Consider the following 23,788-nt stretch of genomic DNA (forward strand, 5'->3'; position numbering starts at 1 on the left):
TGGGACATAGAATTGTGTGGACTGAAATTTGTTGGCGTCGTAGCATAGACGTAACGTATAGGACTTGGTGAGTCACGAGCCGCGGTTTGTGATACAATAACGTCATCAACGAGGGCTGACACAGATAACGAATAAACAAATAGAGAAAGCGGTTTTTCAATACCAAATGGTATTATCATATTCCTTTCAAGTGAACATTAATAAATTATATTCTTTCAGTGTTTCTTTCTAATACGAAAGGAATAAATAATAATATTTTGTTGCTAGTAAGTATAGTGTATAAAGATTTTTATTACTTAAAACTTACGATGCTTATTACAAATTATTGATTTTAGAAAGGTCTAGAATAAATTATTGCGAACACCAACACGTGTCTGTCCATGCGAGGGTGCTTTTTATCTAGCCAATACTGTTCCACCTGAATTGCCAGTAGAGTGTAGCTCCTATTTCCATGAAAAACGGTATTTTAGAGTCCAGTTATAATTTCTGTACCATTACAAAACTCTTAGTAATAAAACACTTTTATATTATGTACAGTTTAAAACTATAAATTTGAGAACTTGAGCTTAAGGTTTTAATAACAAAAATCTTTTCAGCCTACACAAGACAAATGAAATAAAAATATGTTTTATTTAATTCATCGATAAAAAATATTATAAATCATATCACGGGCAAAAATAGAAAGTTAATTTAAATAGTGTATCACATAATAAAACCTTAACTGAAAATAATAAAATATAGGGTAATGATGTTTTTTATACAACCACACAACTTTCTATCTCCCTCTACGAGACAACGCTGACGAGACGCCGCGCCCGGCGGCTTCGATTTTCAAACCCGCAGCCTGGCACTTATTCCCCACTCGGAGCTCGACTTGAAAGCACGTCTCCGTAGTACGCATTGATAAACCGTTCTTAATAAATTTATTTATATTTCCCAAGTGTTTGTGAAATAGGCAAGCTGTGCTATTCAAAGAATATGTGTGAAAAGCGTACGAGAAAGATAAAAAAAGGTTAGTGTTCTCTATATATTGTGAGTTATGCATTATTTTTGTAAAAACATGACTTACGTCTAGTCAGTCTGTTGATTCCGTTAACTAACCACGCACTGACCTACCATAAAAACAATGCTGAATGTTTTTTTTAATTATATTCATAAATGTAATATACTATATTGCAATACAGCTGGTTCTGCGAAAGTTGTAAATTTGTATAAAATAAACGATGTTCGTATAGGATACTGGCTTCATAGTGGTATATGTAAATACATTTGCTATTAAAAAAAACAACATTTTTAGGAAAACTCGGATTTATTAATTTGTTCTTCAAAACAATTTTATCACTTTACTTGAAACATAGGTTATTGTTGTTTTATTATCGTTTAATTAATAAATTATGCAAATTATTTTCATTTATGTCCTGATTGCCATTAACGTGAACTTTTATTATAACGGCAAGGCGACAATTAATATTTTGTTAATTGCGGACATGTTCATTATTACATTTTGAATGATGTAATGTAACGTAAAGTTATTTTTAGGTTTCTATTATTATTATTGTTATGCATTGTTTTTATCAACGTAAATACTAATTAATGTAATGTAAATATCTGATTAGACGGGTTTCGTTTTACAAAGATGTTCCGATACTTTCAAACTAAGGATAATAGAAAGGAATGAAAGTTCTGTTCACGTGAGATCTTGAAGGCCAGTCTTAGTAACAAGGCATGTTATTTCTAAAAGTAAAAGCGTATCTGGAATTCATAAAGATGCTGATCCGCTACAAGTATGCTCTAATAAACTGGCCGTCAATTGATAAAATATTAAAAAATATAGCTATAAATTTATTTGTTTTTAATGAGAACACTGTTTATTTTCAAATAAGACATTCATTTAGAAATTTGGTTTGGTTAAATATCCTCACTGTTAAACAATGGAAATACCAAATACTACAGTAAATAAATATTTTTCGTTTAACTTTGTTGATAGCAAAACTGCATGCGTGTTGACCAAAAACGCTCGTTGAATCTTTATTTACAATTCATAATTCTTTTGAATTATACGCATACATAATTAACGACGATAATATCCTTTAGATAAATCAAAGGGTTGGTAGGATTTAGTAACTAAATTATTTTCTAAACAAAGTTTATTTGTACTGTTACGCGGTATAAAAATTAAGATACTTGTAGAATCGGTTTTACTATAAAAACTAATTCAAAACAATACTGGATGAAAATAATTATGAATTAAGTAAATAATATTAATGTATAATAATGTTATATTACTTGGGTATTCTATTTGTAATGTTTTCGACAACCAATAATAATAATAAAGTACAAAGATGTTTAAAAAACACTTAAAATCTATTACAAAATCACCCGCTCATAAACGTGTCCGAAGTGACAACTCATCATCGGTCACGTTTGGGCTCTTAATAAGGTTAAATGTGGGCAACCTTTGATTCACAATAAATATTATTCGTATAAAAAGAGTTTACATTAACTTATTTAAAAAAATATAAAAGCATTGTCATTTCATATCAGTTTTTCCAGGATGTAATATTATCTGGAGTTGTTCACCGTTTACTTCACAGTATTATTATATTACCAATAGTATACTATCACCTATTCCTTGCTAGTCATTGGTAATATACCATATAGTATATTACCAATGACTCGCAATGGCAAGTAAACATAATGTTTTCACATAAAATAATGTCTAATATTTTGCTTTATTATAAAATTAAAATGATTGTAAAATATAACACGTATACAATAAAGTTCCACAACATATCCTAGACCTTCCTATTCTTAGTTATAATATACAATAAAAGTATATTGATAAATAAATGTCATTATAGCATTCAAGAGTTATTAATTGATCGAAATTCGTGGCACTTATTTTTATATTACGCATATGATAAAAGTCTAGACATTATAAATATACGTACCGCCATTTGCATGTCAGGAAGCATCTATATTAGCAGACCGTGTATTTTCAACGAGTGTCGAAAAACCCGAGGTCCCCTTTGTACATATCCTACAAGGAGAACTACTAAAAATAATAGTGGATATTGGACAATTATCATGTATCTGCATCCACGTGAAAAAATAAAACATGTGTTAATAAAACACTACTCATTATTTATTTTATGTTTAAATTAATCGAAAATAATTCACGTATGGATATTTCGATTTCTTTATATACGTGTTTGTATGCAGTCGCACGAAATAGCCAGTCTATATTTAAAAATAATCGTCATATGTTATTTTATTTCCTGTCAACGAACTTTTAACCTCTAAGTAATGAATAAAGGTTGTATTAAATTATCGACAAGTCACAATAATGACTTGATAACATTGTCAAATGGAATAAATTTAACACTGCCTTTTGTATGCAGTCTGTGTTTGCTGTGACTATTTGACAGGCGACTGTGACAACATTCATTTACTTGTAGTTTTTACTAAACAATTTTGTATTCTTTATGTATTAATGATATTATTTTTTAACTTACAATACAAATTGAAGCAACAGGATAAGCAGTGTGTACACGTGGTTAATTGTAGTTGTAAAAGCTATAAAGCGGTGAATGCACAGCTAATTTGTTAGCTAAACTGGTGGCAGTGGTAATTGCTTTAAGAGTTTTAAAGCGTTTAAACCAATTTCCAAGCACCCTTTACAAAATAAACACTGAAATATGTTACATTAATTTATTTATTCTATTGGAATGCGACTAGCCAATAACTTCTAGCAGTACAATCTGCAGGGACAGATAGTAAATAATAATAAATTTTAACATGAAGTAATTCTAATTTGAAACTCTTTGGAACTTACACATTACGTTATTATTTCTGAAACCAATCTTTTTGTAGGATGCACCATACATTAATTGGTATCATAGAAAAAAATTATATTGAGTTAGGGAGAATAAAAAATATTACTATGAGCAAATATTTCCAAGGTAGGCGTAACAATGGCGTCAACATTGACGGTCACTGACAGATGAGACCTTATAACGCCTACTGCATCCTAGAAGCATATAATCACGTGCTATTCAATGAGCTTGCATTTACATTTCTTTATAAATATTTGTAATGTATTTTATCTGTATCAGCTACGCATATAGTACGTAAACCAAAAATAAATACAACGTTCTAGCACACGTGCTCATGGAAGATAAGACACGTTGTCTGTACAGTCGTGACAATAACTGCATGTATTGTTACGAAGTTTCAATATTTGTGAGCTTTATTAGATAGTCTATACCAACGTACATACTTAACAAATTTCTATTTATAATTAATTCCCATCAAATTATATAACAGAGGTTTTTATATTTAGTGATGGAAACATTATTTTCTAAATATATGTAAAGACTTATTTTAGTATAAAAATGTTTGGACAGTTTAAAAATTATATGATATTTAAATGTTGTTTTTGCGACTATGAACATAGATTAAAAATATACATAGTGTTAGTTATGTGATGAATTGAAATCGGTATAATGAATTGCGTTAAGTGGTCCGTATAATTAAAAATATAAAAACTTTTTAACAAATTGTCGCATGTATTAATAGTAAAAAGATGGAAACACTTTTAGCAGAACACAAAAAATAACATACAATCTTGCTATTAGAGAGTTCCGTTTTCTATTCGTACTTAGCACACTTGATTTATTTTAAAAGATCATCGTTTTCTATATTTTGACAAACTAATTGAACGTATATCCATTATATTATAAAAAAGCTATTTTTTTGACTTAACGATACTTTAATTTTTGTATTATAATTTGTAAACATGGATTAATAAAGCCTATAATAAAGTTAATTTAGAAAATAAACATACTTAAATTTAGTATAATGCTAATATTCACGACATAAATAGACAATTTATAACAGGAAAAATTGTAAAATTCGCGTTAAAAGTGTAACGTCCAAGTTTCTTGCTTGTTTCTTGTTATCTGGATAGAATCAACGTTCCGAATCTAGTAGTAGCCTATGTATAAATATAATACGTATTTAAATTTACTTTGTAGAACAAAGCCTATTCGAAAGATTTTTATTTGTGAGGAATTCCTCATATTATAAACTGATTCGTTTTTGCAATTATTATCTATGGTTGTACAGTAAAGGGTAAATAAATAAAAAAAATATCTCGTAGGCGGTAGTTGCACCGTAAAAGATATAAACATTTCATTAATATATGACATAACCATTGAAATATGACTAAGCAATTAGTTTTTTTAATTTGCGACAAACAAATATAAAGACAAGAATTTATTGCTATGAGTATTAAAATTTTCTATGAACGGAAATGAAACTTGGTTACGTAACGATTATTAACGCAAGCATCCTTGCACAAATTTCCGAACGCCTCACGTGGCGCACACACGCGATCTCTGTTTTTGTTGTCGGCCCGTTTTTGAACACACGCTTATTTAACGTGACTCCATCAACTTTGCTTCATTGTTCAACAATGCCGCATCACCGGGAATAACGTTTGCTCTGGCCTACATTCATATATATCCGCCAATAGCATTTAATATTTCTATTTTAGTAATTTATAAATGCTGGTTTGCGCATATCTTTATTTTTTTTAACTATAAATTCTTCGAAAAAAATCTCACAAGAGATAATTACAAGTAATATTCTTAAGTCTAAGAAGGCACAGCATGCATAATAAAGAAAATAGATAAAGAATACACCATGAAATATAAAACAACACTTGATAAACAAACACTACTCTACTAAATCCATGTTCGGATACTTTTTATAAGGTGTTTAAATTACAATAAAACAATAGTGAAAATATCAATTTCGACGGCTGTGAGTTCTTCATACACGTGCGCTTTTCTGGCTATCGATAAGTGTTCACCTATATTGGTTCGATTACGAGGTGCTTTAAACAATGGACAAAGAAAACTTTGAATCTCTTTAGTCAGTAAGCTCAAGAATTTGGGGAGCTTCAGCTCGGGCCTTAGGTCGCTATCAATCTATAAAGTAACTAGACGCTTCATACACGTTTACCATTAAATTCTAATGGTGCATGAGAATACCAAACTGCAGCTATATTGGTTATTAGATCTTATTATCGGTTTTATTAGATCAAACAAGCGTTAAACATGTCATTTACTTAAGAGACTAGAACATACTAAAGTTCTTCTTTTTCGAAGGACTTTAGACCATAATGGGACTCAAGACTTTAAGACAGGACATTATATACAAGCCTTTTTAAGAATGTATTTAAAGAAGGCAGTACGTATATTTCCATATTCAGTACCTCTGTTATTTTTTTCATAACAGTAATTTCGCCAATAATAAAAAAAACGTTATTCAATTATTATATTGTCTTCAATTTACATTTTTTTATTAAGTAATTCCGGAAAGAAAAATATCGTTATAGTGACATAAAAAGTATAATAGGCGGTCTTGTCACTAGAGGAGCAATAAAATATAAATATTTTATTTGTTTTATATGACTCATCAGTTGTTGGTTTAAATTGGCCGCCCTCGGATTTTACAAATAAATCAATCGAGTCGTATTTCAGCACCGTGCACCCTCGAACTAGAATACTGTGTATCGAGTGACAGGGACAAGTCGAGATCTTTTCTCTGGAACATATGCTGCCAGTCACTTCAAAGAGCTTCCACCTAAGACCTTCTAGCATAGTGGTCACCTAATCCGGTGACACTAGATCCAAGGCCTAGGAAACCTGGAAGTCGCTTTAGGTACTCTGTAACTTTAAACCGAGTGCGCAAAAGCTAGACCACTAAGCTGGACTAACAGCGTTAGTATTAAAAAAAACATTGCAGTAATCCGTTCATGGCATCAAAGGCTTGATAATTGTTGAATGATGTATTTATAACAATAACTTCCTCTTGTGACGCAGTTTACCTCGAGATCGTTGTACTTGGAATTACTTAAAGAATGTTTACTAAAAGATAGTGGAAAAAACTATTTACTCTATTGCGAAAATACATCTATTATTCAAGTACATTTCTACCTTTTTGATGCTCTTATCGTTTATGGGCAAAAAAAACTGCTATTTAGTAGGTTTAGTAGATAGGTTATATTAGGGGAACCGGAAAGTAAAGTCGATTTTTTAAGTTAAATTCACACGACTACATTTTTAACAAATTTTTATTTCTAATCAACAATATATTCATCTTCGTTATCAACAGCTTTTTGCCATCTAGTATACAAATTTTTTCCGTAGAATATGTCGACAGAAACGGCATTACTTTCCGAAACACTAAAATAATTATTATAAATTGCAGCCCTGTGAAACTTTTTCCTTTGTTCAAAAAATGTCTGCCAGAATTAATAACTTGGATATGAGATCAACTAACCGGCGTTGGGCTCGAGTAAGATAAAACAAACGTTCCCTCTCTTTCTAAGAAACATTGTCACAGCGATGGAAACATACAAAGATGTTCCTCCACACACATTCATAAAATATAATCGATGTACAAGCCCACATTCGCGACATATACCAAACCGGTTTTTCAATGTTTAGTTATATTGTATTTTTGAACCCCATGATAACCCCCTTTGTGGTGTCTACGAGAGAAACAGTTAAAAAATAAGAATCCATTGTTTGTTATTTAGTTGTTGATGTACAGATACATAATGCGCACATAGACAATTGCATCACTTCGTTACAGAGAGGCGGGCAATAACTTAACGGCACAGCACAGTACAAACACGACACGTGACTCGGTTAATCATAAAGGTCAATGAACGGACGGACGTGAATGCAAATTTTTGAAAACAACACATGGCAGTTAGATATATATATACATATACTATACTCATGTACTGACTTGATATTATTTCTGGAACCATAAACTAATAAATAGACTTGAAATTTTATAGGAATATTCCTTTCGCCGAATAAAGATCAGTTAAGAAGATTTTATAAAGATTTCCACTTGCAAAGGATGTTGATCCGGCATGCAATAAGTTAGTGAAGCGGAAGGATGCTATTATTATATTGTATTATAATGTAGTATTATACTGTAAGCGATAAATTATTTTGTTTATAAATGAACTATAATACAGCAGCAATTTCGTTGCCGGCAAAACTAGCTGACGATCGCAAAAAACGGGGAATACCCGAGCAAGACGTAATTAATTAATATATAATACAACATAATTTTTTTTGTTACACTCATTACGCATTACGTAATTATCATATAAAATTATCTTGTATATAAATAAGTTTAGGTCAGTAATTTTAGCGTATATAAATAAATTTGAAATTTCTTTATAAATAAAATAAAAAAAGAAATAAACAATGGTAGTCGAGTGGTAAGGAAGGACTAAGACTTGCAATCATAGGTCATGGGTTCAATTTCCGGGATACAATCTTATTTAATTCACACTTTTTGCGTTATATAATTATATAGGATTGCCACTACTCACGATTTTCCACAGGATTGGGCAACAGCATCTTTGGTTTAGACTGCGATGCGTGATTAAAATTGACGCGCAATTAACATATATAAAACGCGTAGTATTAAGATAGAGAATCTATTGTTTAAAGAACAGATATAGGTATCGATAGGGGTGTAAAGAAGGGCAGTCCCATCCCTGGCTGTACTCGATTTGCAGTTCGACTTGGCTCTACGTACCGCGAATATTACCTTTTTTAGCGGCACCCGTAAAATAGTAATCTCGTTATATACTTTTATCTAAATTGTCGTGTTTGTCTTATATTTTCATAAATACAATCGTCTATGTCTAATATAGATAAATAAAATATTTAATCTAGACTTTCGCTGCTTGATTGCATAATATTCACGTGCAACCAACGCTGTTAGAAAAATATTTACAATGTTATTTGTAATACGAAAAATTAAGGTTAGGGGGCAATATATACGTTTGGAGAGCATCCTTTGTTGCTTCGTTAGTCCTCACGTTTCTGCGTAGTTGTTTAATCTGGACGGGGGCGTAATGAGGTCTTATTGAGTGCTTATATAAGACGTATACACAAAAACATCTTTGAACATCATAAATCTATACAAAAAATGTATTTTCTTTTAATTAGAGTATAACGCGCGTGTCTTGTACACTTGTTTAGCTCTATTTTCATAAAATTTATCATTCATTTCATTCTAAGAACAATAATTTATCACACGAAAATTTATTGTTATTAGAACAGATATTTGCGAACGCCACTTTAAAATAAGGTCCTACAGTCTATCCATGTCCTTTAAGACTAACTACATGGCAACTACACAATTGAGAGTAACTACAATATTCGGCAGGAAAAAAGTAATTTCAACTATTTTTTTTTAATAAAAACAATTTATTAAAAAAAACAGTAAAATCAATTTTAGTAAGCGTCCCACTACGTAATAGTCACGGTCGCGGGAAGTAGACCAAGAGCAATCTTTTAAGAAGGTAAATTTCCTGCAATGGAAGTCTTTCGGTTGAAATTATGATTCATATTAAATAAAGCATTGTATTTATAATTTCTTATTATTTGTTCTAGGGTCGCAAGTGGCTCGGGTACGTGAAGCGAGACGCCTACAACGGCTCAACTGGCTTGCTTCAGCGTCCACAAGCGAGGAGACCACCCCTCCGCCATGCTCCGCTTTAGAGGCCCACAAGACTGCGCAAAACCGCGTCATACTCGAGCTCGCATGGAAAACGGTCGCACTGATGCACAAGAACAGGCTCATACAACAGAAAATCATCGCTCTGCAAAAGGAAACGTCAGAATTCGTGGCTACAGTGTTAAGTAATCCTGATAATAAACGACGATACTTGGAGCAGTTGCGTCTGTACGGACTCTCCCAACAAGCTAAGCGCCAGAATGAAACCGAAACCAATAAGCCATTGAAAATTGAACCCAACGAGTAAACATCAGGAGCTGAAACAGCGAATGGAATATATATGAATGAATGATAGATAGGGCGTAACCTGATTGTGATCTGTGAAAAATTTTGTGTTTTACATAACACGTTTATTCGTTAAGACTTTAAATGTTGCTGATAAATATCTCTCCGCCTTTTATCACAACTGAAAGTTTTTTATCGCGATATACTTCTCAGCTTTAGTATTAATGTTCACGTACTTATCGACTGCTATTTGTATCTTTTTGAATTTACTTTAATATCACACCCTTCAGCAATAATATTTAACTACAGTGTCTTACTGAAAGCGTTGTGGTTAATGTAGTACTTGTTGTAAATGAAAAACTGAGGTTGTATCTACGAGGCTGGTTTAAGATATGTGTAATTCGATTAAACTTCGTACCATTAGACTTCGTTAGGTGTATATTTAAATAATATCGTACAAATTCATTTTTCATGTTTCCATAAATAAATACATTCATATAAATTAAGCTTATTATATTATATGATATTTATTTCAGTGTTTGAACAAATGATAATAGCAAAAACGCTAAAAAATTACTTCATTATTAGTAAATAACTCGCAGTCTTTAAAAAAAATAGTGATAATTTATAATGTTCCATGTACGATATGCAATTAGTTGAGAAACTATATTAATTTCTCAAAGCTTTACATAATTAATCATAAAGTCGTTATGGTGTACTGGAAAAGTGTGTTTTCCTAGTAAGTTTCGACAAAGTGAATATTCATGGTACGAAGAATGCTTGTATTGTTCTTAAAATACTCTTAGGTTATACAGAGTGGATAAACGCTGCTTTTTACTGATAAGATAATGCCTTTACTTGTAGTCTATTTTTATTCGTCACTTTTTTGTTGATCTAGATTGCATTTAATAGACCATAGATCCAAGATGCACAGATCTACCAAACACTGTGTTCATTTTAACGTACCTAGATTATAATGATTTTTCAAAGCAATTTCGCGAAATCTTATTTTTTATGTATCTTGAGTGGTGCGTATCGTGTTTTATGATTTGTGGCATGGATTTCGAAGAATAGTTGTACGTTTTTTTAGTTGTAATTTTCACAAATACCAGTACAAAAATGGCTATTCCTTGAAATACAATATTTCTTGAGAAATAAAAACACACCGAAATTATTTATACCCATCATCAGGCATTATTAAAATATTTTTTAGATCGCAACATGGGTTGTAAAGAAAGAACTAAATAATATTTATTATCTAAAATCTAGTATTATTATTATTATTATTGTGGCACAACTACTTCCTGTGTAGTAAATTCAGTGTTTTACGCTTAAAAGATCTTGGTGTATATTTGTGGTTTATGATTGTTATAATTAAGTTACTATTAAAAAATATACTAGTCCTGTGCAAAATACTGACTTTTTATTACACCCCATTAATAAACATACCATACATAAAGAAAAAAAACGTAAATTAGAGAAATTTAAAAATTTAACATTTCGGCCAAAACTACGTCATACTTAGTAAGTAATATATTATTTTTTGTGTTTGAATGAGATTTAAAATAAAGAATTTATTGTTACATTTTACAAGTAACTAGTCTCGCCTTTTTATAAGACAGATTATGTAAATAAATTGATACTTGTATATTTATCTAGTCTTCGTAAAGTCCGTTAAACGTTTTATTATTGTTTTATATAATTAATATGGTACAATCAACCAATAACTGAATATAGTAATAAAACTTGATAAATAACAGTGAATAATTTTTAATAACAGAATTAAGAATTAATTACATTGAAAAATAAAAAAAAAGAATCCTTGAGTCTCTGTACGTTTTTTGTTAAATGAAGTAAAACTGACATTATAGAAACGAAAACTGCAAATTAAAGTTTCCGCTATAGTTTTACCTCATAATTTAAACTAAAATGATGGTAATTTTAGAAAAAAAACTAATACAAGGACTTTTCGTATTAAGCATACATTAAATAAAATAAACCAAAATTATTGCTTTAAATGCCTTGTAAACAAAGTTATTGACCGTAAAATTGCACTATTTAAAAGAAAAAGTCAATATATAATAACTCCCAGACACCTCGGTAGTAATGTTAATCGATTACAAAATCCGACACCGATAATTTCAGGCAATTTTTATGTAATATTCTTTCAAATTATTAAAATTTATGATTACTAAAAAACTATAAATGAAATGATTAATTTTGTATTAGTTCAATGTTTTAGTTCCTAAATAATAAACATCAGACCGGAAAATAGATCATTTCAATAACACAATGCTTATAACACAAGTTAATTCCCATGGTTATTGGAAGATTGTAAGGACTAAAAGATACTTTATTTCAGATATTCATTTATGCTAGTGTGGATAGAACTGCTAATAAAGAATTGACCCATAATGCGCCTTGAATCAATTCCCTTCTTACCGACTCTTTTTTTAATGACGGAATACATTTACAAACAAACATACATAACTAATAATTTCAATTACTGTATGTATTTTGTAATTTAGTTGACATTCACTAATATTTTACCGTTCAAATAAGTATATTTTTTTCATTGTCTGCAACTTTTCTAATTATTTAATGTCTAATATTCCTATATATTAAAATAATTAAAAATTGTGTATCAGTTTTCCTATATATTTAACCAATAAATATACCGGTTTTTATCGGGTATCAATGCCACCGGTGAACATCACTACATCTAGGGGTTAGTCAAGCGTTAGTCATCATTGTAATGACACGTGATTATATTGAGTTTCAGTTTAAATTAATAAAATGACGAACGAATCACCAAAAAGAAAATGTTTAAACAGTCAGGTAAATTTTAAAACATTGAAACGTTAATTTTTTTCTAATTGGATTGTGTTGTCAACAATATGATTCTACGTTATTCGTGAAAAAAATATAGCGCATCTGTTACCTCGATCTGCGAACATTGTTTACTCTTTGTACGATGATAACTAAAAGAGTGTTGTCATAGCTAAAAAAATTAAAAAATATTTATTAGTAATTTCATCAGTAAATAGATTTGTCATGACGTTTAAATAATTATAAGTAAATATAAAATTTTGCACAATTAATTTCTTTTATTTATTTTTGGTGTAAAATTTTTTTTCTTACAATCCAACTAGATGCGTATATTAGGCGCCTACATCTTTAGATTTGTTGAGAAAAAATGAGTCCTTGATTTTTAAAATTAATTATTTCTGGCGATTCTTTTAGACCCGTGAAACGATTGCAAAAGTTTATGACTTTTTACATAAAGATGCTAAAGAAATCCTTGATATTCTTAATGATCCTGAGTGCACAGTGAAACAAGTTTTAATATCAAAACTGAGCAGTCATTTAAACAGAGTACGGAAAAGAACTGCAGATGCTGTTGGCGTATCAGAAAGAACTATAACACATATATTAGCTGAGAAAAAAAAATCAAATTTTAAATCACCATATAAAAACAGAAAGAAGCGAGCCATATTATTAGAATTAAATGATTACAACGTTAATGTTATACGTTCAACAATTCAAAATTATCAACTGGAACATCATAAGTTCCCCCCTGTAGTTAAATTGAAGAAACTGTTAAATGAGAATCTTAACTACAAAGGAGGTGTATCAACTTTGCGTCAAATTCTATTAAAATTGGGTTATAAGTTAAGAAAGCCTGCAGAGAACAAACGCTTGATAGTGTAATGACACTATCATCGCACATGTGACTAGAAAAAAATAAATAGTAAATAATAAATTTGGAATGAATTTCTGATCAATCAAAGACGATTACGATTGATCGAATGTTTTGGAGAAATCAGTGTGACAGCATAATCGAAAATTTGAAAGAATTGTAAATACAAATATATTTTAAGTAACTGCGACAAGTAGGTTACGTGATGAATTCCTCAGGTGAAGAATCTAAGAAAGTGATGATTTTAATCAAATTAATACCATCTAGAGTCTTAAGAAAAATACAATTTTAAACCATTCCGCTATTGGGAATAACAAGTTGTTTTTTTCACTATTTTGATAAAATGAAATAATAAAGTAAACTTATACCCTAAAGTGAATTTTAATTTGTTAATTCCCAAGCAGTGAAGAATTTATTGAAGCTCTTTTATTAATATTAAGCTGTAATATTTTTAAAGTATTTATTTGGTTGTTAAATTAACTAATCTCTTAATTATTTATAGCAACATATAGCCATACAATTCAGGGAAAAGCTCTGTTCGAAATCTAGACATAAAAATTATTTTTATTCATTAATAATAAAAGTTGTCTCTTTTATTTATACTGTTAATTCTGTTTAGTCATTTTTGTTAAATTGAACGGTAAAAAAATAAATTTCATGAAATTCAATGTCATCCTTACCATTGCGAACTAAGATTGGCAGAATACTTTATACCTTTTCCATTAGTAAAAAAAGTGATCGGTTGTTTAAGGTTATCTTGTTATCAAAAACGAAATAAATATTATTTCAATAATATGAAGGCTCTAATACAGCGAGTAAAAAATGCCAAAGTAACGGGTAATGAAGCGTATTTTAATCATATATTAATAGTTTTTTTAAAAAATCATTTTCACTCATAGTTGAGCTGTAATAGCAAACAAAAATTTACGGCAACATTTATGCATAAAATGATTCTAATGGATTTCAGTAAACGGTGAATTAATAAGCAGCATCGAGCAGGGTGCATGTATATTAATAGGTATTAACAGTAGTGACACAATAAAAGACATGGAGTACATGTAAGTATACTACAAGTTTAGTTAACAGTTTCAATGAGAACAAATATTTAGCACAGGCTAAGTTTCAATTAATACCTTACACATTAGAATTGTATATTTTTTATCGGATCATGCATTCCTTGGGATTATAGATACTATAGTTGATTTTTATTGCGCATGTACTGTTTTCCTTTGCTAGATATTTTTTCAAAATATCAGCTTTGATGTAATTAGCATAGCTAAGTTTATGTTAAAATTTAACATTAGTGTAGTGTTTAAAAAACAATCATGTTTCGAAAAAACTTAATAGCAATTGATACATGTTATACATCTAAATTTATGAGCAGGTCTTTGAATAATTCAAAAAAAAAGTTCATACCAATTATGATATTAAAAGTAAAGCTGTAATAAAAAAGTTTCTAAAGCATCAATTCCAATATCGGGAATCCTTTTGAGAGTGATTATTACTTTTACTAAACATGCTATCCTGTAAAGTTGCAATTTTATAAATGTCTACTCTTACTATACTACCTTCACTACATATGTTACACATAATTATAACAATAAAGCCATTTTTTCCAAATTAACAACAATTTAAGTAATATATAATTAACAGTTCTGTTAAATAAATTATGTCTTGCAATTTGGTAAGCCTCTTTGCATAAACCTGTTCCACCTGTCTTCACAATCCTCTGTACTTTGGTTAGCGTACTGAAGTCAGGAGAATATTGTCTTCCCATCTAGTTTACTGACATCTCTTTTTTTTAGCATCTGTTCTGAAGTACCATATTCTTTGCTTTATTTGTTAATTTTGCAATATGTTTTTTCCATCTTTATTCCAAGTGCTGTTATTGTATGCTGTTATTGTATGCTGCTATAGTTTTTGTTCTAATTTTGGTCTGTATACTCCAAAGTTTTACTCTGTTTGACTGTTAACACCCATGATTTGACTCTGTATATTATTATTTAGATACTGAATGTAAACTAAACCCGCAAGCCATCATACATTTGAATTCATTGTCTTGTCATATGCAATAATTTAATTAATTTTTTATACATGAATTGAATAAAATACAAACTGACTCAAAAGAGTTGGAAATAATGAGAGTTGAATTAAAAGACTTGGATATATTTGCATTTTGGCAATTATTGTGAAGGTCAATTTAGAAAAGGTTATTTTTATTTTGATGTTGACCAAACGAAAAATCTTGTTAGTCTTATCAATAACTGCACTCTCTCTATATACAACCTTTTCATACCATTTTCAACTAAAACAACTGCTTATATGACAGTACTAATCCTTGCATACACTAATATACTTCTCTCTTTTTCTCCCAAGTCACCTTCCTATTTTCCTCATGTGTACATCCACTCAAAATGCAGCATCACAAGCAATCTTCTTCTCTATACTCTTACAGTACTAACTTTATTCATTCCTCGTTTACATTACAATGTATTATTATTTCAAATGCATTCCCCTCATTAATAGGACAATAAATAACTGTTGGATATTAAAAATGCAGGTTTGAATGCAGTTCTTCAGCAAGCTGACTTATGTTTATTAATTATGGCAAAAATATCATAAATATTTTTTAGTTATATTGCTTGATTTTGTTAATTTTATAGTAAGTGCATAAATATTGCATGTTAAAAATATTTTTGTATAAGTTGATTTTAAGGATACTTTATTTCTTTTTTTATCTTAACATGATCTTTTATTTATTTAACCTACCTTATTTAACTCTCTCTGTTCCTTCCAAAAATGTTAACTGATGGAGAATGACGTCGTCATTAAGGTTGTCTTTGTATTTGTATAGAAATGCATGTAAATAAATAAAAGATTAATACTAAACTTAACATTCATTATGTATGTATGATTGTCTTTTTCTGTTCCAGTGTTAAGAAAATATTAAGCATAAGGATATTTGATGATGAAAATAATAAAAGGTGGCAGAAGAATGTAGTGGATAAACAGTATGAAATATTATGTGTTAGTCAATTTACTCTCTACAACACTTGGAAGGTTAGTGCAGTTGTACCTATTAAACACATTTAGACCTTATTTTTTACATCCATATTGTGTATGTATGTTTTATAAGACAATAATTAAATAATTATAATAAAATAACATGAAACAATAATGATTCATCAATGACTGGATATGCTTGAAAACACTTTGGCGTAGAAATTGTTTTGAAATGAAATGGATAATTATTACCTTATAAAACTTACTTTGCAAGTTTGATAACGAACTACTACTACTTGGGTAAGTAGGGACTCTGTACAATAGTTCATTTTGCCAATTTAATGATTTATTACCGATTCAAGTCATCTCTATTATTTCTTTTCCAAAAAATAACTTGATAATTATTTATTTATTATTAAATTATAAGTTACTGCACTGGTCTCTAACGCTACCATATATTCGGCATTTTCGAACCCTTTCCACATGGTTTTTCGTCAGTTTTTGGAAAGAAATGTTAGACGCTAAGCATCTGCAAGGTGGGGTTTCTGAAGCGGATGTCACAATGATACCCTATGAACCATAGGCAAATGATGGCAGTCTCGTTGAATGAGTGTGCAGACGCGTTGTCTCAGTGAAGGTGGACACTATTGCAATGAATTGTAGTGCAACCGCTGTAACTGTTGTTCCAGTTTTTGAGAACAATTGTTACGTAATAACCTGTCAGACCAAAGCAAGAGGCGAGAATATTGTCCTGTACGCTCCTTTCTGTCTTAATTTTTGTAGACAATTCAAAGGAAACGTCCATTGTGAAGATAGTCTCGTGGTTTCAAGATCATAACAATAGATCCAAGTTTCGCAGCTTATAACAATGTTAATTATAGCATATGAGGCATCATCGTCATATTTATATATGCCACCTATACCATAACTATGAGGTATTCATCCAGCACAAAGCTTCCTAACACCTGAATGATCGTCCAAAGTATTTCGAATATGACCCATACCAACGAAGAAGCGTACTAGTTTTTACTGGTAGGTTTCTTATCTCTGACATCATCATGTGCCGCATAACTTGAATTTCAATTTCACTAGTCGCTGTCGAAGGACGTTCCTATTTACGGCGATTTCGAAATATTCGCACGAAACAGATTTGCATGATTTTTAGCCACCTAAATTTCAAGTAATGACTATCTTTGACTGACAACGCACGAAAATTTTAAAAAAATCATTTCACCAAAATCCACCTCGTCTTAGATACATAATGACGCTACAACATATTTTTTAATATGCCGCCAATTTGCGAAAATAAATGGCGAAATGTTGCTATGTACATGAAAAGATAAGTAGTTCTATTCCGGATTTTAACATTATTTCTTATAGTATTATTTTTTGATTGGCCTCTTTTAAAAGCTTTCAGTATCAGCAAGGTAGCTAGTGTAATGTCTTAAACGTTGCAGTGTAATAGAAAATGTACAATAGAGTTTTCTGCCCCTTTTTATTACCAAAAGTACGCTTGATGTCTATACTATTGACGAAAGACATGATATGTACACACACGACACTTGTTATGGAAGTTGCTTGCATGCAAATAGGAGATATTAAAGAGCCAATGTTTGAAAAAGTTCATCTTTATAATTGTTTCTCTGAATATTATATGGGGGATCCTTGAAACAGTTGGTTGGCATATTTTACTAATTAAAGTCTTCATTACATTCCATCTCATTAAGGGGTAGTAGTCCAACTCTCGTCTATTGCAGATTAAAAATACGAGAAATATTTAAATCAATAAAGACGAAGATGTATTAACTAATTATTATAATCGATTAACACCGTACATTAAGCGAATTGTTTATCATGTCATCAGTTAGCACTAATTACGTAAATATAGATATAATATTCCCAACATAGGGATAATACTAGTAATTATTTACTACGAAAAAAGATAGGTAACCACACTAAATACAATTTAATTCAAATTATGAAACGACTACCTTTTATACAAATAATCTAACCAAAGATCTTTTTAAAAATAAAATTACAATGGCTGGTATCATTGCATGTACTTGTGTAAATATTTATCATGTATAAATTAGGGAATCAGGAATGAATAAATCCACAGAAGTACCAAGGACTCTGGTGTAGAAAGCGTGTAGAAAAGATGCTTGTCTGAAGCAGTGAGCGGGGCACTCGTGCACTCTCGCTCGTGCCAACTAACGTCATTTGGCCGAAAGGTTCTCCAGTGGCGTCCGCAAGCCGGTAGATGGACCGACGACACAGTCGAAGTCACGTGAAATCGCTGCATACGAGCAGCGCAAGACAAAGTCATAGAGCCGATCTTTGGGGGAAGACTTATGTATTGCAATGGGGGTTTAAAATGATGGTGATGAATGCTTTACACTTAGACCGAGGACCAAGTCTCTCGTAATTAATTTATTATATTAATCTCTAACCCAGTAAGTAAATAAAGGCTTTTTATTTTCTGTTTTAATTGTTGATTGTTTATTTCCTTTAGGGCAATAAACCAGACTTCCACAAGGCGATGGGTGCTGATAGATCGAAAGAGTTTTATGAGAAATTCATACAAATGTTAAAAGACAAATACAAAGCAGATAAAGTGAAAGGTAAAGTAATAAGTAGCAAATGTATGCCTTTACCGAATAGTCTTTGTGTAGTTAAAACCTCTAAAGTAGATATAAGATATAAGATTTTATCCTAATTTTATACCACTATCGATAAACATAACCAAGGAGTAATTTTAAACATATAAAAAATTTAGTTGGTTAAATTGAAAAAAGCTTTTTTTCAATGCCATGCTACATATCAAATGCAATTCATTTGTTATTGGAATCGTTACAGATTATTTTTATTTTTTAAGTCTTTATTGTAAAAGTTTAAATTTTTATTAGAGAAAGCCAAATGAATTCACTATACAAATTTATATTTTTTATTACAACTATCACTCGGTAACAAATGTTGTATTTCAGATGGTTTATTTGGTGCATACATGCAGGTTTCTATCCAAAATGATGGGCCGGTTACACTAGAGATAGAATCACCGAATACACAAGACAAAGTGAGACAATCAGTAGAGGAGTCTCTGAAAGAACCTAGGAACAATGAGGATTCAGAAAGATAATTCTGTGTTAATAGTTAAATACATACAATTGTTTTATTTATTATTATTATTTATTTACATAAGGTAAATATTTACAAAACCGCTATATCTATTTTATTTAAAAAAAATATATAGGCAGAGCATTGAATGGCCGGTTAAATATACATAATGCTTTGGCATTAAACATGTTTTATGGTCTCTACTTGAGAACAATATCTAATTTCATACAATAGTCTCATTAGACATATTTGGTCAATTATAAAGAAGTTAATGTAACAAAATTGTGTATGTGAAATGTAGTCCATTTTTAGCAGGTAAATAAATTGAATGAGTGTTTTTCATTATAGAAAATAAGCCAGTTTATTGAGAATACTTTTTTTTAAACGTCTAAATAAGAATTAAAGAAACTACGCGAGACGATTCTGTATCGTAGGTCATAATCTAAAATAATTATCATTAAAAACTTGTTAAAGTTTTACCTATTTGTTTACATATACGATAATGTTGAAATAAACAATATCATTAATGAACAAAAGTTCGTAAGTACACTCATTATGTTTACCTTGTATAGCAGTTTTGTTTTTATGTTAATTTGTTTGTTTGACTGTTAAAACAACATTTAAGTATAAAAGCTTTGAGAATTTTAGTTCATTTTTATATGAGTTACTTCAATTTTGTCGGCTCGGATGTGTAGATGTGATAGCCATTGTCAGGCGTTTACTTGTGAATTAACAATAGTTTCATTAGGATATTTCTGCTGAACGCTTTGGTAGGTTATAGAAGTTATTTTTGTGAGGAAATAGTAAAAACTGTCAGTCCTAAAGTTGTGAAGCGCTTTGAGTCAAAGCTATTTATAATTCCGAAGTTAAAAGCGTCTATTAAACAATTTATATAACAATGGAAAATACTTCGAAAGTGCCATCACCACGTGACGCCTGTTTAATACTAAATATAAATGAAGAAAGTGATAAGAAACGATCTTCTGGATCTCTGTGTTGGTATTCTGCGTTGAGAAAGCTGTTAAGAATTAAATTTGGTGACACCGATAAACGTAAAGAAAGCTTGGAAACATTACAGTTACATATAATAAAATAAAATATACCTAAATAGTTCGCCTATTTATTTCATGTTTATCTCTAGATCTAATACACGTTTTGCGGACAGTGAGAAATCATCATGTGGTGTATATTGCAGACTATAATTGTGGTTGATCAAAACACAATAGCAGAAACAATCTGAAAACCAGCGTTGGAATTTAACTTCAAAAAGTATTGATGACATTAGTGGCCAGTAATCGTGTTCTCACTTGAATGCTAAAACCTTTAAATGTACGTACTAACCGTAAATTTTGAACGAAAAGAACAAAACACTATAACTAACAATTTATAGTAAAGGGTGCAGCTTCTTTTAAATTCTTTAGTGGGTGAGACTGGTTAAGGGTGTAAAAGCTTTAAATGGCTGAATTTATAGCTAATTTGCTGTCAACTAATGTATGATATTCTGTTCAAAAACAAATCGTCTTAGAAATAATAAATAATGTAATGGTGCTATAGTAAAAGTCGTAGTGAAAATTTCAATTGCTGTAAATCAAAATTAATTATTAATTAGTCCCTGTTTACTTTGTATTGCCAGAGGTTTTATTATCCCGTCGCATTCCAATGTAAGAAGTATACAGTACGTGTTGTAACATAATGTAACACATTTTAGATTGATTATCTGTTTTCAATGATCTGTAAAAATGTTAAAATGTAAACAAAAAGTTATATATTCATCCTTTTTAAGATTTTACCCTTATAACCTATCACTGTATGTATTCTTTTTTATATTTGGGATCCAAAAATAAAACACAGTTTAATATAAAAACTTTATTTTGAAATAGTGGTTATTATCTATTAACAGTTGTTAAAATTAGGCCAGTGATTATGCAATACAACGTTAGGGACATTACAGTGGCCTACGCTACGCCTAAAAGTCGATACACGTGAAATTTTATGAAACCGTGGTACTGTGGATCCGTTAACAGATAATCGACCAAGAATTCAAATCCATTGTTTACAATTAATTCTATATAAGTAGACAATAAAATAAAAAAGTATAAACAGACAAAATAAATGCAATCTAATAAACCCTCTATTTAAATATTACGATATAGAATTCAACAAACGAGATTAAAAAGTTTATAAATAGTGTCGAATATTATAAGTTAATCGAATGTCATCAATTAGCTGGAAGTGCCGCATGATTACTATTTCTATACGGTGTTATATAGACATATAATCACTTCTTTACGTTTACACAAATGCCTGTCAATCATACAGTCGATTCTCAAAGAATTAGAAAACTCATTCACCTTTCAAGGCACTGTTCATTTTGGTATATTGCTGATACGTATCCCAACTCCTAGGTCTCAGTACCATTGCGTAAACATATTCAAAGTGTGCAAGATTACAATAGTCCTTACAGTTAGTCTGACGAAGCGTTGCGACCGCAGCTAGAACCAAGTCGGACCGTTGAAGCCACAGTTCACGCTGCCCGCAATCCACGTACCCCGCCTTCACTACGAACCTATCGCTTCGTTACAACTATCGAAATATTACTATTACAAAAATATCTATAATCTATGCTAAATTATTCGAATGAAATGTTACTGGGACAGGCTAAGGATAAACGACTTATACCCATTTGGTTAAGGACGTTGTTCGTGCATTCGTCGGTACTGAAATTTAGTGGATTAGAAAAGAAGATACGGGAAAATAATTTGAAACGCGCTTGCCGCACCGGTTACTTCGATATGTGAAGGTACTAGATTGGCGGTAGGTCGAAGTTGGTGTTTGGCCGCTGTTGATCCGGAGTGCGGTAGCCGGTCTACCAGAGGCCGGACGAGTATCCACCGGGCGGCACGCGGTTGTGGATGAGGTTGTTGCTGCCGTTAATTGACGTTACAGTGTTGATCTGGCCGTTAAGTGATTTGTAGCCGTCGCCGGTGATGGGATTGCCCTCTGAAAACATTCAAATTCATAATGAATTATTCCTTCTCCAATGTACACTGCTACGTGCTCAAATCGAAAGACTATGTTTATACAATTTTTTTACTGAAGTGTTATCTATACTTCATATACTTTTACTTTTCATTTGATTGATAAATTATAAATAATCAATACAATCTATTTAAGTTTTGTATCTAATTTAAACGGAATAATGACAATCACTTCTAACACAATTCATGCAAATACTATATTACCTGAAAAACAAGGAGCATAATGTTTACGTAAACACAATAACAAATAATTTAAATTTGCTACCTTTAAGCTAACTCTATCAAAAATAAACCATACCACAAATGTCTACACCACAAGGCAACAGCGTAAATAGTAATACAGAACAAAAGAGAAAAATAGAAGATACGTGCCAGATGTAAAAAACGTTCATGACTAGGTTTCAGAATAAATCTTTCACATATATTTTCATTACATGTACAAATACAACAACAAAAAGCAAATCTTATGACAAATAATTTTGAATATAATTCCAATTATATGTAATTAACAAATTAACATAATTTTGTACTAATGTGCTATAATTAAAAAGCAAATAAAAGAGTAAAGAGTGCTTAATTCAGTGACTTGAAGGATCTTTCCTAAATATTATACGAGCAAAATAAATAAGTCTTAGTACATAAATTGATGGCCAATGTAAGCTTATGTGCAGTGAAGTTTCTCCTTCAGTCATAAATTAAACACCCACCCAGTTCTCTTTGGCGAACATAGTCTACATAGTACGTCTTAGGTTTGAAGTCTTCTACATGCCGATTTTGATTAAACAGGTATCCGGGTACGTGCTTAGGGAATATAGGAGGGAAGCCAGTCAACGTGAAGGGCCCCGGGGCTTTAGGAGTATTTGCTAAAGCACAGTCGGGTATTGGACCATCTCTCTCATATCTGAATACACTAACCGGAGGATTAGTATTTGCAATGATATACGGATCGATTGGACCATCTAAAGTTGGTAATGGGTTGTATTTGTAATCTGGTTGTGGGTTCGCTCCTAAAGCTGATGTCATTCCAACGAAAGAATAAGGTGGTAATGGATGATATGGAACGTGATATTGTTTCGGTTCGAGATAA

The 23,788-nt window shown here is 30.8% G+C and overlaps 3 protein-coding genes across 7 annotated transcripts in view; 2 read left to right on the forward strand and 1 right to left on the reverse strand.

Annotated features, from left to right (window-relative positions):
* Positions 1 to 869: 869 nt before the first annotated feature.
* Positions 870 to 11,259, forward strand: Cipc (Clock interacting protein circadian). The gene is made up of 2 exons (XM_068763584.1): positions 870 to 1,012; positions 9,498 to 11,259. The coding sequence occupies exons 1-2, from the start codon at positions 979 to 981 to the stop codon at positions 9,866 to 9,868; spliced, it is 405 nt and encodes a 134-aa protein (XP_068619685.1). The 5' UTR covers positions 870 to 978; the 3' UTR covers positions 9,869 to 11,259.
* Positions 11,260 to 14,251: 2,992 nt separating this feature from the next.
* Dtd (D-aminoacyl-tRNA deacylase) lies at positions 14,252 to 20,771 on the forward strand. Its single transcript, XM_068763694.1, has 5 exons — positions 14,252 to 14,383; positions 14,514 to 14,604; positions 16,480 to 16,606; positions 19,062 to 19,170; positions 19,534 to 20,771. Exons 1-5 carry the CDS (start codon positions 14,341 to 14,343, stop codon positions 19,683 to 19,685), a joined length of 522 nt encoding a protein of 173 aa, XP_068619795.1. The 5' UTR covers positions 14,252 to 14,340; the 3' UTR covers positions 19,686 to 20,771.
* An 813-nt stretch (positions 20,772 to 21,584) lies between these two features.
* Jupiter (microtubule-associated protein Jupiter) overlaps positions 21,585 to 23,788 on the reverse strand; it is a 141,876-nt gene continuing 139,672 nt past the window's right edge. For all 5 annotated transcript variants that reach the window (XM_068763689.1, XM_068763690.1, XM_068763692.1 and 2 more), the window contains one exon: positions 21,585 to 22,663. In XM_068763689.1, the coding sequence (XP_068619790.1) occupies positions 22,530 to 22,663 (134 nt within the window). In that variant the 3' untranslated portion in view covers positions 21,585 to 22,529. The remainder of the gene's footprint in view (positions 22,664 to 23,788) is intronic.

Source organism: Battus philenor, unplaced genomic scaffold, assembly GCF_028537555.1.
Source record: "Battus philenor isolate CCGP_79_NKW_IND1 unplaced genomic scaffold, ilBatPhil1.0.hap1 SCAF_18, whole genome shotgun sequence".
Taxonomy (NCBI): Eukaryota; Metazoa; Arthropoda; class Insecta; order Lepidoptera; family Papilionidae; genus Battus; species Battus philenor.

Coding starts and splice junctions, on each gene's coding strand:
- Cipc (XM_068763584.1), top strand. CDS start 979: ATGTGTGAAAAGCGTACGAGAAAGATAAAAAAAG. Junction 1,013..9,497: donor TACGAGAAAGATAAAAAAAG/GTTAGTGTTCTC, acceptor TATTTGTTCTAG/GGTCGCAAGTGGCTCGGGTA.
- Dtd (XM_068763694.1), top strand. CDS start 14,341: ATGAAGGCTCTAATACAGCGAGTAAAAAATGCCAAAGTAACGG. Junction 14,384..14,513: donor AAAAAATGCCAAAGTAACGG/GTAATGAAGCGT, acceptor AATGGATTTCAG/TAAACGGTGAATTAATAAGC. Junction 16,607..19,061: donor CTCTCTACAACACTTGGAAG/GTTAGTGCAGTT, acceptor TATTTCCTTTAG/GGCAATAAACCAGACTTCCA.